This window comes from Molossus molossus, unplaced genomic scaffold (assembly GCF_014108415.1).
Source record: "Molossus molossus isolate mMolMol1 unplaced genomic scaffold, mMolMol1.p scaffold_m16_p_2, whole genome shotgun sequence".
Lineage (NCBI taxonomy): Eukaryota > Metazoa > Chordata > Mammalia > Chiroptera > Molossidae > Molossus > Molossus molossus.
The window spans coordinates 124,301,192-124,317,566 of record NW_023425355.1 but is presented as its reverse complement, the minus strand read 5'-3'; the positions used below and the strand labels follow the sequence as shown (position 1 = coordinate 124,317,566).

Here is a 16,375-nt window from a genome sequence, read left to right as displayed (position 1 = left end):
AGCATCACTTTGCCTTAACAAGACCTCAGGGGCATTTCAACTTGCATCAGTTGCAAGTTTCCAAACATGTTTGGAAAAGGAGAAACTTCTGAATGTTCACACTTTGATTGTTCCAAAAGACTAATGTCTTGGTTGTAACCAAACATGACCAAGGATTAAATTCTGTGAAGAACAGAGCTCACACCAAAATGTATTCATTGTATCATTTATCTGTTGCTGCATAACAAACCACTCCGAAACCAAGTGGCTAAAAACAACAACCATTTGTTATTTTTCATGACTCTGTGGATAAGCTGAGCTCAGCTGAGTGGTTATCCTGTGCTCTAGGTGATATTGGCTAAGGTCATTCAACCAAGTCGCTCATTTAGCAACTACAATCAACTGGGAGCTCAGCTGGGACTGAAATATCCCAGTGGTTTCGTTCACATATCTGGAAGTTGGTGTTGGTCAGTTAGTGTGCCTTCGTTCTCCTCCATGTGGCTTCCCATTTGCTAGTAGATTAGATTGGCTTTCTTACAACACCGTAGCTGAGTTCCAAGGGGGAAAGATCCACTTCCTTTTGTTGTTTTTAATCCTCACCCGAGGATATTTTTTCCATTGATTTTTAGAAAGAGTGGAGGGGAAGGAGGGAGGAGGAGAGAGAAACATCTAACTTGCCCTTGACCGGGAATCAAACCCCCAACCCTTTAGTGCACAGATGTGCAGGCCAACATTCTAACCACTGAGCAACACTGGCCAGGGCAGAAAGACCCAGTTTTGTACAAGCATGTATCAAGTCTCTGCTTGCATAATGTTTGTTAGCATCCTACTGACGCTTCAAGTCACGTGGCACAAGCCTAGTCTTCTCTGGGCCTGTGAAGGGACAGAAGTGAGTTGTAACTAATAAGGATGGTGGAGACTAGACCAGGTAGAGCAGTTACAAGGAGATGGGAATATGTATAAGGTAATAGATGGGTTTAGACTGCTTATTAAGGGAAATGTTGCTGTTTTTTACGAAAAGCATTCATGTGGGCAGCCTATGACACAATGTATTCCAAAAATCAAGTTTATATTTTGAAATAGTTTTTACAGTTTAGAGTTTGTAGGTACTGCCCTACTTGTGAAAACTGTATGCCTTCTAGCAGCAAAGCCTACAATAAAACTTTAAAACAATAGAAAAAATGTAGGAGGGTACAACACAAGACATTATTACCATAAGGCATAATTCATCAGAAGCCACCTAGGCAACAGTCTATCACCTTCATGCATTCATTCAACAATTACTTATAGAACACCCAGAGCCTAGGGATATAATAATGATCAGCACAAAATCCTTGGCATCAAGGAGCCTCATTTCTTGTATTTGAGGTGTTGAGGTAGGGAAGAGGTAGCAGGAATATGCATCCTTAACAATCACCCTAGAAGATTCTGACAAAGACTAATGGTAGAGAGCCTCTGCCTTAAGCCTTTTTCTATCAGTATTCTAAGTGGATTACTTGGTTGTTGTTTTTTTAAAGAGCACTCACACAAATCATCAGACAGATTTCTCTTACGCAGTTTTGTCATCTCCTAGGAAAAGAGAGATTTCAGCAGACCCATAGCCCAGTGGTTCTCAAAGTGCAGTCCCTGTACCAACAGTATCAGCATCACTTGGGAACTTGTTAGAAATGTAAATTCTCTGATCTCACCTACTAAACCAAAAATTCTGGGGTTGAGGCTCAGCAACCTGGATTTTAACAAGTCTTCTAGGTGGTTCTGATGTAGGTAAAGTTTGGAAATTATTGCTTTGTTCTAACTCTATTACAACTGTGACATTACATAAAGAGACTCAAAATTTTAAGTAGTTATACTGAGATTTTTAGCATACATGTGAGTAGATTCTCCAGTTTACATGAGGGGAGGGGAAAGCTCCCAATTGGATTATTTTAATCAAGTATATTTAAATTCTTAATCTGTCTTTTTAAAAGATTTTTTAAATAATTTTTTTGTTTATTGATTTTAGAGAGAAAGGAAAGGAGAGAGATAGAAACATCGATAAGAGAGAACACTGATTGGCTGCCTCCTGCACGGCCCTACTGGGGATTTGGCCCACAACCTGGGCATGTGTCCTGACCGGGAATCGAACTGATGACCTCTCAGTGCATGGGTCGATGCTCAACCACTGACCCACACCAGCCGGGCGAATTCTTAGTCTGTCTTTAGCTCCCTCTGCTGCCTTGGGCAAATCACTTCTTATGTCTGCCTAATTCATCCCAGTCCCATAAAATAAAGAAGTGCCTGCCTATTTACTGTAATCTCTTCCAGCACTAACTTACCATGTCATTCTTTTCACATCCATATCAATCCATACCCAAGTTGTCATTAGAATAGCAAGGAGAGATTAAGGGAAGGCTAATTTTCCAAATAGACTAGAGTAGAAAGGATAAATCAGGTAAATATAAGAAGACCAAGAAGCGTTACTGGACACACACAAAAGAAAATGATTCTCTAAATATTCTCTAGGGAAAGGTAGACTCTTCCTGCTTATATAAATTCTGTATAAATTAACAAAGAACAGGAAAAGCTAGAGGAAAAGTAAATGGGGGTTAGCACTGATTTCTTGCTCTACCAGTCAGAAATCATCATAGTGAGCTTCACATGACTCAAGCTACTTAAATCATTTGCGTGAAAGACTTTGGTCTTCACCATTGGGTTTCTTTGGTGGAAACAAACTTGCCAGTGAGACTGCATCTTGCCTTTCATGATTAACCATGCTGCTTGTAGAGTGCTTTTACAGGCATTACATCACTTGCCTCACATTAACCCATCCACATCAGTGACATTTTCCCTATTTTGCACATGACCAAAGGAAACCATGGGAGGAAATGAGTTACTTAAGGTCAGGAAGATCAAGTGTTGAATGGCAGGGCCAAGATCAGACTAATGTCCTTAGCTTTCCAAGCCAGTGTTTCTTCTACTGCTTTGCCTTCAGATCTGGGGTGGGTGGTGGGGAGATCAAGGTGGACCAGCATTCTACTTTCTTCCTTTTTATTCATTTTTCTTCCTAAGTCTCTTCAGTTTCCATTCCCTCAGGTTGCCATAAAAGGGCACTAGGCTTGATGTCAGGAAATTAAAATTCTAGTCCTGGTTTGGCCACAGAGGGCTGGCTGGTCTTAGACAAGTCACTCGGGCTCTCTGGACCTCAGAGGCCCTCAATTCCATCTCAATGGTAGTATGATGAATGAAGTCAGAATATCTATTGGCTGATTTTTACATTTATTTTATTTTATTTTTCATTTTATTTATTTATTTATTTTTTTATCCTCACGTAAAGACATTTTTGCATTTATCTTCAGATAGAGCCAGAGGGAGAGAGGGAGGGAGAGAGAGAGAGAAACATCGATGTGAGAGAGACACATTGACTGGTTGCCACCCACACAACCCCAACAGGAGCCAGGGATGAACTGCAATCGAGGTCTGTGACCTTAGCGGGAACCCAACCTGGTACTCTCTGGTCTGCGGGCCGATGCTCTAACCGCTGAGCCAAACTGGCCAGGGCTATTTTATTTTTTAAAAAATTATTTTCCTTTGTTGATTTTTTAGACAGATAGGAAGTGAGAGGGAGAGAGAGATAGAAACATTGATGAGAGAGAACATCGACTGGCCGCCTCCTGCATTGCCCCCGCTGGGGATCAGGCCCACAACCTGGGCATATGCCCTGACAGGGAATTGAACCAGTGACCTCTTGGTGTATGGGTCGACGTTCAACTGCTGAGCCACACTGGCTGGGCTGCTTATTCAGTTCTTAACCTCATTACCTCCTATTGTCTCGGATCCTTAATAACTGTGCCTCTGCTTTCCTAGACATAACTTTAACCTGCAGACGTCTTTATCCAGGCTGAACCTAACTAGGTTTTAGCTCTACCAGTTTGAACTGAGCAGTCAATTCAACCAAACAATTCAATTGACATTCTCCAAATCAGTCACGCTAGTTCTTCAATTTAGTGAATTTTTTGTGTGTGTGTGATTAATGAGCAAATTTTTGACTGCACTAGATGATCAAGTTAAAACAGAAAATTGGTCATGTTTCCAATAGCATCGTTTTTTGGGTTTTTTTTTTAGCCTTTTATTCCCCTGCAAGAATACTGATTCAGTTAACTAGGTATAGGGAATAAACATTTAAAAACCTTTTTTTTTTTTCTTTTTAAATCCTCACCCGAGGACATTTTTGCATTTATCTTCAGATAGAACCAGAGGAAGAGAAAGAGAAACATCCATATAAGAGAGATACATTGAGTGGTCGCCACCCACACGACCCCAACCGGGGCGAGGGACAGACTGCAACTGAGCTACGTGGCCTTAGCAGGAACCGAACCCGAGACTCTCTGGTACCTGGGCTGCTGCTCTAACTGCTGAGCCAAACCGGCCAGGGCTACATTTATTTTTTTAATGTTTTTATTGATTATCTAAAGCAGCGGTTCTCAACCTGTAGGTCCCGACCCCTTTGGGAGTTGAATGACCCTTTCACAGGGGTTGCCTAAGACACAACAGTAGCAAAATTACAGTTATGAAGTAGCAATGAAAATAATTTTATGGTTGGGGGTCACCACAACATGAGGAACTGTATTAAAGGGTCTTGGCATTAGGAAGGTTGAGAACCACTGAAAGAGAGGAAGGAAGAGAGAGATAGAAACATCAATGTGAGAGAGAAACACTGATTGGCCACCTCCTGCACACCCCCTACTAGGGATTGAGCCCACAACCCAGGCATGTGCCCTGATCAGTAATGGAACCGGGACCTCTCAGTCCATGGGATGACGCTCAATCCACTGAGCCACACCAGCCAGGCTGATTTTTACATTTACTTAAATTTGAATTTTCAGACTGTAGCTGTGGCTTTAAGGAATGAGAAAGAGCAGACAAATGGGAGAAATTCCAAAAAGAAAAGAGAAAATAGGTGTATGAGAGAAAGTAAATATTTAGGGTATGACGTTGAGATAGGCTGTTAGACTCTTCCATTTAAGACTCTTCCCTTTGACCTTCCCTGATCTCTAAAAGAAAGCTTAGATGTGTGTGATTCCTGGAAGCTCAAATAACATTTTGGCCTTTCAGTTTTGTTTTGGTGAAAGAAATGAAGATGTGAAATACAGACTGTGGTGGGGACCACAGGTTCAATATGTTTGAAAATCTCTCATGTACATCTAACCCTACTTATTCTGAAATGTCCGAATTCTGATCCTACTCTGTTATCAAACAAATAATTTGCTCTCCTGTTAACATCTGAGAGCCAAAAATGTGTGAAAGTTCAAATATGGTCAGGAATTTTTTTAAAATGAATCAATGTGGTAAGTTTGGTGGCTTTCTTTTAACTGCCTGCTAGAGTCTCAGAAATCCTTATCTGTATCATTCCATTAATGCCTTTCACAGTGTTTAGAAGCACAGCACGCTCACCTAGTTTGCCTGCATGCCTGTCTGTGTCTTTTCCTCTTCCAAGAAATTCAGAAATACTGATTTATCTGCATCCCTGTCCTAAAGCAAGCCAGTTTAATCAGTAATTATCAAGTTCACTATCTCCATAAGCAGGCCTCATATGAAACACCAGAATCTGATTTCTAAACAGAGTATAGGAAAATTTATTTCCAGAGTAAATGTGGTAAAACTATAAACACAGAAATGGACAACTGAAGTAGTGTAAAATAAGGCTACAGGGGGAAAAGACAGAACTGATATTTCAGAACACTGAAAGATTGGGGAAAGGGATGAAAAAAAGAGAGAGTTGGAATAGCAGACTGCTTTCGAAATTGATAGAGAGCATGGTGGTTTACAAAATTAATTTGGTGGTTTTCAACCAGCATTTCAAAAAAAATGCTATGCAATGAAAAAGGGGTGGGGGAGAATTTTAAAAAGAAAAGAAAAACAGGAGAAGAAGAACAAGAGGGGAAAACGGGGGGAAATAATTTTAAAAATGAAATGCTATGCAATAGAATAGAACAATATAGAATGCATAATATGGAAGGATAAATATTGTTTTGGAAACATTTTTCAATATATGTAAATGAAGGGGTTCAGAACAGTCTTCCCCAAAGTGTGCCACTTTGGCATGTGAATTACTTTTATTTATTTTTATTTTTTAATTTTATTTACTTATTTTTATTTCAATATAGTTGGTATATAATATTATATTAGTTTCAGGTGTGGAATATACTGATTTGACATTTATATACCCTACAATGTGATCACCACACTAAGTCTAGTAATCATCTATCACTGTGCAAATTTATCACATTATTATTGACTACATTCCTCTTCAACTTTTTCACCCACTCCTTCACTCCCCTATCACTCTTCCCTCTGGCAACCATCAATATGATCTCTGTTTCTGAGTTTGATTTCATTTTGTTTTGTTTAAATATGTTTTTATTGATTTTTTTAGAGAGAGGGGAAGGGAGAGAGAGAAACATCGATGTAAGAGAGAAACATCCATTGGCTGCCTCCAGCGCACTCCTTGGGGATTGAGCCGAAACTTGGACATGTGCCCTGACCAGGAATTGAACCAGGACCTCTCAGTCCATAGGACAATGCTCTATCCACTGAACCATACCAGCCAAGCTCATTTTGTTTTGATAGTTCATGTGTTTATTTGTTTTTTAGATTCTACATATGTAAGTGAACCCATATGGTATTTGTTTTTCTCTGACATGTGAATTATTTTTGGTTGAAGGCAATTATCTCTCTCTTAAATAATTCAAAGTGGGGGTCTTGCCCATTATCAGTTAGCAGAAATAACCTTTTATGACCTGTCTATAAGGCAGAGCAAACTTTGCCCTCCTTTTGAAGCCTCAGGCACCTTATCTCATTCTAGCTCAGGATACCGTATATATGTCATTTCCCCATTCCATCTCTGACCCTTTCCTGTATGTAGGTCTCTGACTCACGCATGTATGTGAGGTTCCTATTAATATGGATGTAATTAAATTTGGTTATTTTCTTGTTAATCTGTTGCATATGGATTTAATTATTAGACTAGCTGAAAGAACTTAGAAGGGTAGAGAAAAGTTTTTTCCTCAACCACATAAACATAGGGTGTCCCCTCAAAATGTATAAACAATTTGAATAACTACAAAGTCAATGTGGATTAACAACAGTTCATTTTCAAAATTTAAAAGAATCTACAGAAATGAATAATTTTTTAAAAATCAATGCCTGCTTTCAACCTGTTGGGCTGGTCCAGACGGTCCTGATAACGCAAAGCAATGGAATAACAAACATCAAGAATCATTTTCTTCTGTGTTTGTGTGCATTCTCATTTCAATAGCTCCCTCAATTTGTTGACTGTTACCGATTTTGTACTGCAAACTTTATCCTTTATGTATCTCCATAAAAAAAGTCTAGTGGATAAATTTTCTTTGTTTGAAGCTTAGTCTGGCTTCACCCATGATTTCAAATCAGTTAAACTTGAAAAGGAGTGAGAATTGATTGAGTTATCAGCTGTTAAAGTGTGTATAAAGTTTTTTGGGTTTTTTTTTTTTTTTTGCCACACTATATATACAAAATGCATTGTATATATGTAACTGTAATATATGCTCTTAATAAATGAATGTGGACGCACATGCCTGGGGCTGTTTTGTAAACTATTTCCCACAGTGGGTCTTGGTCCAAAGTTTGAAAGCCCCTGAAACACAGGATCAGAATGGATCCTGACAAGGTAAATTCAAGGTCAAATGAGAAAGCCCCTTTTCTCTTCCTTGGCTGCCCAGAGCAGTAAAGGGAGAGAGAGGAAGTGGTGTGCGAGGGAGGGGGCACCAGAGTGAGGTCAAGCCAGAAGGAAGGGCAACTGGACAGGGAGGTGCTTTGTGCCAGGATAGTCACTTGAGGGACATGGGGAGGTTAATTTTGAGCCTTTAAATGCTACATCGAAAGAACTTCCGCGTTCCTTATCCGTGAAAAGTCTACAAGATGAGGGATTTGCGTTTCTTCTTTAGGTGACACTACTTGGGGGATCAGTTCCTTAGAGGGGATTATTATTACTAGCCAGGGCAAGGAGCGGGGAAGGTGGGCGGGGCATAGGGAGCGCGGGAAGGCTGGGCCGGGTCTGTCCAAAGAGCGATTTAGGTCGTACTGTACGCAGTCCATCAGAGGAACAAGCAGTTCTGCACTTTGGGACCCATCCGCAGGCAGTGAACCCAGGGCGCCCAGGACGCGGATGGGGTTGTGCCCTTGCCGCGGGCCATTGGCCCTCCTTGCCAATGGGCAGCACCAGCCTCCGCCCCCGGCCCCGCTTCAGGTTGGCTCCGCTGCCCGGTCGCCAGGCCCCACGTGACCTACCGCGCGGGCCACCGCCCCCGCCGCGCCCAGGCCCCGCCCCGTGACGTCACATAGCCTCGGCTTGTCCAGACGTTCAGTGTCTTTCTGCGTTTGCCAATTGGCCGGCCTGGAGGACAGCGCCCCTCCCGCCACGCCTCTGGAGTCCTGGGGAACGCGGTTGGGGGCGGGCTTGCGCCTGAGGGGCGGAGTGAGAAGGCTCCGCGCGGGTAAAGGGGCTGCCTGGAGCACAGTCCGATCGTTTTGCGGTCACTCGCCGGCTAGCCCTCCACACTGGGTGTCTGCGCCTCCCCCGCTGGCTGCCGTCACCCAGGAAACCGGCCGCGATCTCCCGCCGACCCGAAACTGGTTTCATGGCAGCCACGAAGAAAGCAGTTTTGGGGCCGTTGGTGGGGGCAGTGGACCAGGGCACCAGCTCGACGCGCTTTTTGGTGAGCCCAGGGTGACATTTGAAGAGCTAAGCCGGGCGGGAGCCCCGGGATGCCGGCGCTGGTTGTCGCGTCTCCATCCCGCGCCTCCCCCGGCCCCGCGGCTCCCAGCCTTTAGGCAAGGGACGGAGGCCAAGGCCCCCAGAGCAGAACCTGCCACGCTGGAGCTGTCCCGCCTGGGTTTGGGGGACTGCAGCCTCTCGAGACCCTGGCGGCCGAGCTGAGCAGCCCCGGCCTCGTGGTGGAGCCGGATCATCTACTAACGGGGTGATTCCTCCTCCGAAAGGAGCTAGGAATCGCCGAGCATCCGTGCGGAGCGGTCCGCCTGCAGCCAGGACAGGTGGTCATACTGACCGCTGCTGCGATCTTTCCCCTGGAGCATTTGGCCTACGGGGCGCAGGACGTCCTTGGAAGGGGGGGAAAGCTGTGTCACGGCTGTGATAGCTTAACACAACGTCCTTTGGAGCAGTAGAACAAATATAGTATTCGCATGATGATGCGTTGTCATCCTCTCCCACAGAAATTGTAGAAGGTAGAATGCTACGGGGGTGGGGGTGGGGGGTGTCGCAGAACACATTAGGAAAAAGACAGTACTCTGCCTTTACCAGAATCTTTACTTAATTTCAAAGACTCGCAAATTTCAGTTCTGATACTTTGCCTATTTACAAACACTTCATGCTTCACAGAGTAAAGTGACAGGGAAATTCTGTTTCACTTTTTATTTACTGTAGCAGTGCTATTTAAGTGACTTTATGCTAGGAATCTTGCTGTTAAAGTGATCTAGCACTGAGTTCAGTAAGATAACTTAAAAATAATTTAAATAAACGATTGTTGGTTAAGAGCCCATGCTTCAATGGACATTTGACTAACCTGGCAAGTTTATGGAAATATATAATGATTATTTACCTCCATCTTCACTACTTTCCTTCAGATAATTTTTTCGTGCATTATTATGTATATGTGTGTGAGTATATACTATATGTATACATTATACATATAGTGTGTATGTTGTTCCAAACTTCTGTTTAGCCCACTATTTGACTAAAACCTTCATTTGTGTCTTCATTTTGATAGTCCTCTCTCTTGCCTACACTGGAAAGCTTTTGGCACAGTTTTAGTTTGAATCTTATTTCATGGCTTACCTAGTTTGAGCTGCCAAGACATAGTTCTACAATCTCTTACATTGTTTATCTTTTGATCACCCGGGACAGGTTTCACTTTGTCTTATTCTCATAAATGTTTATAAAGTAATTCTGAATCATAAGGAAGTCTGCCTAACTGGATTTGATTAATATATAAAATATACAGTCATCATTGTGTATTTAAAATGAAGAAAGGCCATTAAGACACACATGCTAACTTGTGGATTGAGTTTTGAAGCAATATTCAAGAACTGCCCGCACAGAGACCAGCACAGATGCCTGCAAGGGCCAGGCAGGTAGAGGTTGGGGGAAAGACTGGAGAGAGCAACCCAGGTCAAGAGGACTGGCTATAGTTGCCAAGCAGGAACACCAGCCCAGTGTCGCCAGATCATCAAATTCTTTAAGAAAAGGTGGTCATCTCGAGTTTTCAGTGTAATCTTCCAATTCTTGAATGTCGGCAACTAGTTCATAAAGCACCGTGGAGACCAAATCAACATGGTGATTGTTTTCAAATTTATGCAGCCATTGCCTTCTATGAAAGTCAATAAAATATTTCATAACTTGGTGGGCTTTTTAGGAGACTGACTGTGCTTATCTTTCTTTAGAATCTTCACTCTTACTCTCCATGTAGCCCAGTGATCTTCTTTATCCACTGCAGGTTGTTCCTGGTCCCTCAGATTTTGTTGCCCAAGAGACATCTTTCTGTACTGGTGGGGAAGGAATAAGTCAACTTCATATTCTCACAATCCATTGTTCAGTATGTGACCTGAACAACCTGAGCCTTTGAAAGTTAGTTTCTGTTTATTGGACTCTGTATTCAGTGAGTAAGCTAAGGTGCAAATTCAGGAGATACGCATCCTGCTTATAGGATGATGTGTAAAAGTCAATCAATAACAGTTTTCCGATTCTTGAGAAACAACTAGAATCAGAGGTAGATAAAGGATTTAGATATCCTGTGCAAAGTCAAGAAAAACTTAGGAATGGTTTAGCAAAGTCTTTTTTCCTTTGGTTATAGGGAAAGAGCTTGTTAAACCACTCCCTGCAAAATGCAGATAATAGAGTTGCTGAATAAGTGCTTCAATCACAAGGTGATTCCCAGGAGTTGTTCCAGTCATATTGTTCCACGTTGTAATTATGACTCAAAAATAATTTCTTACTTTATCACTAAGATTACAGTGGATAAGAACTGTCATAAGGAAGCTTGTAAAGGAAAAGGTGTTTAAATAATTTCTTGGACATTAGTCATTGAATTTGCATATCCAGTTCAACTTTCACAAGACCAATAACCTCTCCAAGCTTCTCCCCCTTTCTCTGCTAGTGATGTTAACTCATGGTCTTTCGTGCAATGGAAATGCCTCCTCCCTATTTCCCTTACCATCTTTTTTTTTTCTTTATTGGTTTTTAGAGAGAGAGGAAGGGAGAGGGGGAGAGAGAGAGATAGAAACATCGATGAGAGATGTGGGGATTGGGCCCACAACCTGGGCATGTGCCCTGACCAGGAATTGAACCAGTGACCTCTTGGTGTATGGGTTGATGCTCAGCCACTGAGCCACACCAGCTGGGCTCCCTTACCTTCTTGAAATTCTACTCTGCCTCCAATAGTGGCTCAACTGCCATCTCTTAGTCTTCCTCAACCCCTTAGGCAGAATTTCTCCCACTTCCTATAGCACTTTTCTGATGTCTGATAGTAGCTGTCACCTACTTTGTATTAGAATTCTATACCTACTGTATGTACTTGAGGGTATAGACTTTTTAAGTCTAACTCATCTCTGTATTCTTTATCTTGCTCAACACAACAGATGAACATGTGTTTTGTCTACAGGGAGCATTTTATACAGATTGACATTTAATGAGTCTGCTGAACTTTAATTCTGGTTATCTTTTTTACCTAGTCAAAAAAAAAAAAACAAACGTAAAACTTTCTTACTTGGATATGTTTGATTACTTAATTTATTCTATTTTAGTAGTATATCTGCAATTTTTGAACATATTTATTTCTTCTTCCAGTTGTCAAAAGAATGACTCTTGGCAACCTATGAATGAATATGCTTTGTACTAAAGGAAAATTTTCAAGTTGTCCCATAGAAAAGTGAACTGGTTGGCACATGGTTACTCAGATTGCAGAGTAACAACTTCTTGGAAAGATAATTACTGTAACAGGTTTTAAGGAGGGGCCATTTCTTTATAACACAGAAGTTGCAGTTTAAACAGTCAACTTCCTTCTCTCATTTGGTAACTTTGTTTTTCCCCCATTACGTTGATTGTTAAAGAAAAAAAAAAAAAAAGCTTAGAATGTGTTGTGATTTGAAATGTGTTAGGTAATATGTAGAGGACTTTTCCAGCATTATTTCATTTAATCACATTTATAACTGTGATGCTGGTAGTATTATTAAGCTCCTTTACATAGATAATTAGACTGTGCTGGCGATAGTGCCCAAGGTCAAAGAGTAACTGGTGGAACTCAGATTCAAGCCCAGGTCTGTAGCACTTAGAAACCTGTCCTCCTAACTCCTTCCTTGGCTCCCTGGCTGCCTGGAGTCCATTGAAGGGAGGATGGGGGGCTGGAAAAGGCCACTTACCCACCTATCACTCAAGTGTCAGTTCTGATTCTGGTCATAAAGGAACCTTCTCAAAGAAAAATATACTTACAGCTTGGTTTTGCAATATATCAAAAAATTTGCCTTTGAATAAGTACTGCTGATTTAATCACCTTGTGACTCATCAGGGCCTGGGCTGGGCTTAGGTGTAGTCACCATGGATAATGGTTGTGTAATAATTTTTTTCCAATAGCCAGCATCTATGAAGAATGACTAGAATTGTAGTTCCATGCTTGTTTTGGCAGGAAATACTGCCTTGGCCCCAGTTGTCTCATTATTCTTAGAGACCTCATAAGGCTCAGGGACGGATTTCCGCCTTCTTTCTTTCATTTATTTATTCAATACATATTTATTAGGCACCCATTAGGGGCCAGGGACTAATGACCAGTAAATTTGGTCAAAACTAATTTGATTCATAGCTGTAACGAGGCCACGCTTGTGATAACTATAGTTGTGATTCTTCTGTGTAATTTTTCCCTCCACTAAGTTGGTTTGTTTTCTTGCCCATCACATTACACAGATAGCAAGAACACATCCTCTTGCCTCTCACAAGCAGAAGTGTCAAGAGCTTTCAACTTTGAGCTCTTTGAAGGGCAGAATATGGTGTCTTCTTTTCCTCCCCCAAAGGCTAATATAGCATCTGTCTTGTAGTAGGTGTTCATCATGGGAATAAATCACAGTAAAGAGGGGCCTACAGGGCTCAGAGGTGTTGACCAGAACTCCTGGTTTGGAAGACAGGAAGGTAAGCCTTGTAGGGTCTTGGAAAGAGTGAAATTCAGCAACTATAGATGTATTAGATGTATGTATAAGCTATTTGATACAATTTCATTTTGAAGAGAAACATAGTGCCATTTGCTGTGTTTTCTCCTGTGGCTTGTTGGAAGATGCCGTTATGTCTTTTGTGGTGTAATATGTGATGTAACGTATTTTTATTTTCAGTCATTTAAATTTGTGTAGTGTAAAGTCCTAGAAAGGGAATTTACATTCCTGAGAATTGTCTTATCACAGAGTCAAGTCAAATGGAGTGTGGCATAAAAAAGAGTAGGCTAGTGGGAAAATCACATGGAGAGGGAAATGAACGTGCATGTTTATGATTGGACGGCTGAATTAGTTTGAGGATGAGTGAGGCAAGCCTCCAAGGACAGTTACTTGGTAAGGACAGCATTTTGTCTCTCCACTACTCTTCTTGTAAGACAGAGAGGGCATGTGTCGTTTCAGAAAGTTGTTTTGAAAGAACTTTTTATGAAAATGATTTTCCTTCTCAACAATTCATGTTTCAATATTTAATCATATTTGGATAGAATCTACATATTCAGTGAATTGAACTTGACTTGTCATTAAACTTGACAAAACTCCAAGGTTTCAGGTTACCAAAAGATGTTGGTAAACTATTTAAGTAGACTTACCATAAAACATAAATATTGCTGAGTTTACCTAAAAACTTTTTAGCCCATCTGCATCTCTTTATTTTACTTGTTCTCAATAATTATGTTCAGGAAATCTCATCATACTGAGTTTTTTCTTCTTGCTGACAAGTTTTGCAACAGAGAAAACATGGACTTATTTGACCAATAAGCCCAGGTAGAATAAAAGTATTGTACTTAAAGATGATAATCTAAGGAGATGCCTATTTAACCCAACCAAACTCAAACCAGCTTTACTAGAAAATATTTTCTCACCCCAGTCCATGTGGCTCAGTTGGTTGGAGCATTATCCCACATACCGGAACCCTTCAGGTTCAATTCCTGGTCAGGGCACATACCTAGGTTTTGGGTTCGATCCCTGGTTGGGACTCGTACAGGAGGCAACAAATTGAGGTTTCTCTCTCTCTCTCTCCCTTTCCTTCTCTCTAAAATCAGTAAGTACATCATTGGGTGAGGATATATATATATATATTCTCATATCACATGATCCTGAAATAGCATTTGGATTACTCTTCTATTTTTGAGAATTTTTATATAAGCATGTAATTCCTTTAAGCCAATTAAACAGAGCTCTTTACAAACCAATTCTAGTAATATTCTCTGGAGGTAGACACACATACACTAATGTTAGATATAACCAGAGACCTGAGAGTTTTGTTTTTAAATTTTAGACATGAATAAAATTTTGGCCATGAGACAGGTACAGTAAGGCACAGAACCCACTAATTTATAGCAGTTGGAATAAGTTAAGTTTATTTGTTCAGATGGCTTTTTTTCTTATTAATATTTGTGGAGAAGATGATTAAGATTTGTATTTGTTCTCGGCATGAAGCCCTGGAGCCAGAGCAGCAGTTTGGGCTTTAAAAAACAAACAAACACACAAATAACCCTCGTTTGCTATTTTTTATTTTCAGTCTCAGGACTTGAGGATGGTAAAAATAGGTGGGCTTTGAACTACTTCTGGAGTTGCATTCTGGTTTCACAAAGATTTGTAAGATGTGGCCAACTGCTCTCGATTCCCCAGAGAATTTGGTTGTAAGTTATGTGACATTGTAGGTTGACCTATGGGCCCAACTACGTCATTCCAAATTTGATTCTTTCCCTCTGGATACGTAGTTTATTTTACCTTAGGGAAGGAGGCTTTCTTAAGAAATTTCTATTAGGCTCTGAATCTTGAGCTTCCAATTTTGCCAAGTTTCTGATGAAAAGTTATTTAGTTCTCTCAAATATCTTGTCAGGTTTTGGGCAGGAGAAACAGTAAGACATTTTAAAGTAACAGCTTAGATGCTAAAAGTATCTTTTAGGATCCTTTTAGGGCTGTTTTGTTTTTCAAAGTCATTTGGTCTCTTAGAAGCTTCTGCATATCAATCAAAGAATGCAGTCCATTGTCCCTGAGAGGTTTGGAATTCTCCTCTTCCTAAGGGGGGTGGGGGTGCTTTGAGGTCAGGTTTTCCTTTAAGTTTTTTTGTGTGTTTTTTTTTGTGGTACGTGCCCCTAGCAGGGACAAACCCGGGACTCCCTGGACTGCAGGCTGACGCTCAACCGCTGAGCCAAACTGGCCAGGGCTCCTTTAAGTTTTAAATTATTTCGGCTAAGTTGGTCCATTTTGTTTAAAAAGACAAGAGAGGTGGGACCAAAATGTCTGTACATATAAGTAGCTAGAGTTTTCCAGGAAGTTTTGGGAACTTTTAGAGGGTGAAGATCCCATGTTAAAGATAAATCCCCCTGTAAACTGTCAGCGGACCCCAAAAGGACCAAAAAAAAAAGGTACTAAAGCCCCATGTAGTTTGACTGCAGGGATCAAAAAGCCAACTCTCTCCAGGTCGGTGTGGCTCAGTGGATTGGGCTTGGACCCATGGACTGAGAGGAGGGCACAAGCCAGGTTGCGGACTGGATCCCCAGTCGGGGGTGTGCAGGAGGCAGCTGGTTGATGTTTCTTTCTCACATCAATGTCTCTCTCTCTTTCTTTGTCTCTCTCTAAACAACAAAAAAAAATCAATAAAAACATTTTTTTAAAAAGCCAACTCTCAGGATGAGAGAAAACCTCGTGTTTTTGTTTTTACATGCACATTAACAACACCTTTAGCTAAGCCTTCAGTCTCTTGGAGCCAGACTAATACCTAAGGGGGGTGTGCGTTGGGGTTGGGGTTGGGGATTGTGCACCAATTTACAGCATTCCTAGATACAGGGACATTTATCTTGATTTTGGTGAGTGACCTGATGTCAATCTAACCTGTTCTGTGACCAGATTTCAAAGACTTAGTACTATAAAAATGTAAAAGCACTCATTAATAATTTTTATATTGATCACATGTTGAAATGATAATTTTATATTGGCTTAAATAAAAATCTTATTAAAATTAATTTCACCTGTTTCTTTTTACTGTTTTTTAATGAGAACATTTAAAATTCCATACGTGGCTTGCGTTTGTGATTTGCATGATATTGCTATTCAGTGGTATTGCACTAAGAAAGGTGCAGGTTCTAAAAACATTCAATCTAAC

The 16,375-nt window shown here is 41.0% G+C and overlaps 1 protein-coding gene across 4 annotated transcripts in view; it reads left to right on the top strand.

Moving 5' to 3' along the window:
- Positions 1 to 8,480: 8,480 nt before the first annotated feature.
- The window catches only part of GK (glycerol kinase), a 77,006-nt gene continuing 69,111 nt past the window's right edge, over positions 8,481 to 16,375 (top strand). For all 4 annotated transcript variants that reach the window (XM_036270219.1, XM_036270221.1, XM_036270222.1 and 1 more), the window contains exon 1: positions 8,481 to 8,711. In XM_036270219.1, the coding sequence (XP_036126112.1) occupies positions 8,634 to 8,711 (78 nt within the window). In that variant the 5' untranslated portion in view covers positions 8,481 to 8,633. The remainder of the gene's footprint in view (positions 8,712 to 16,375) is intronic.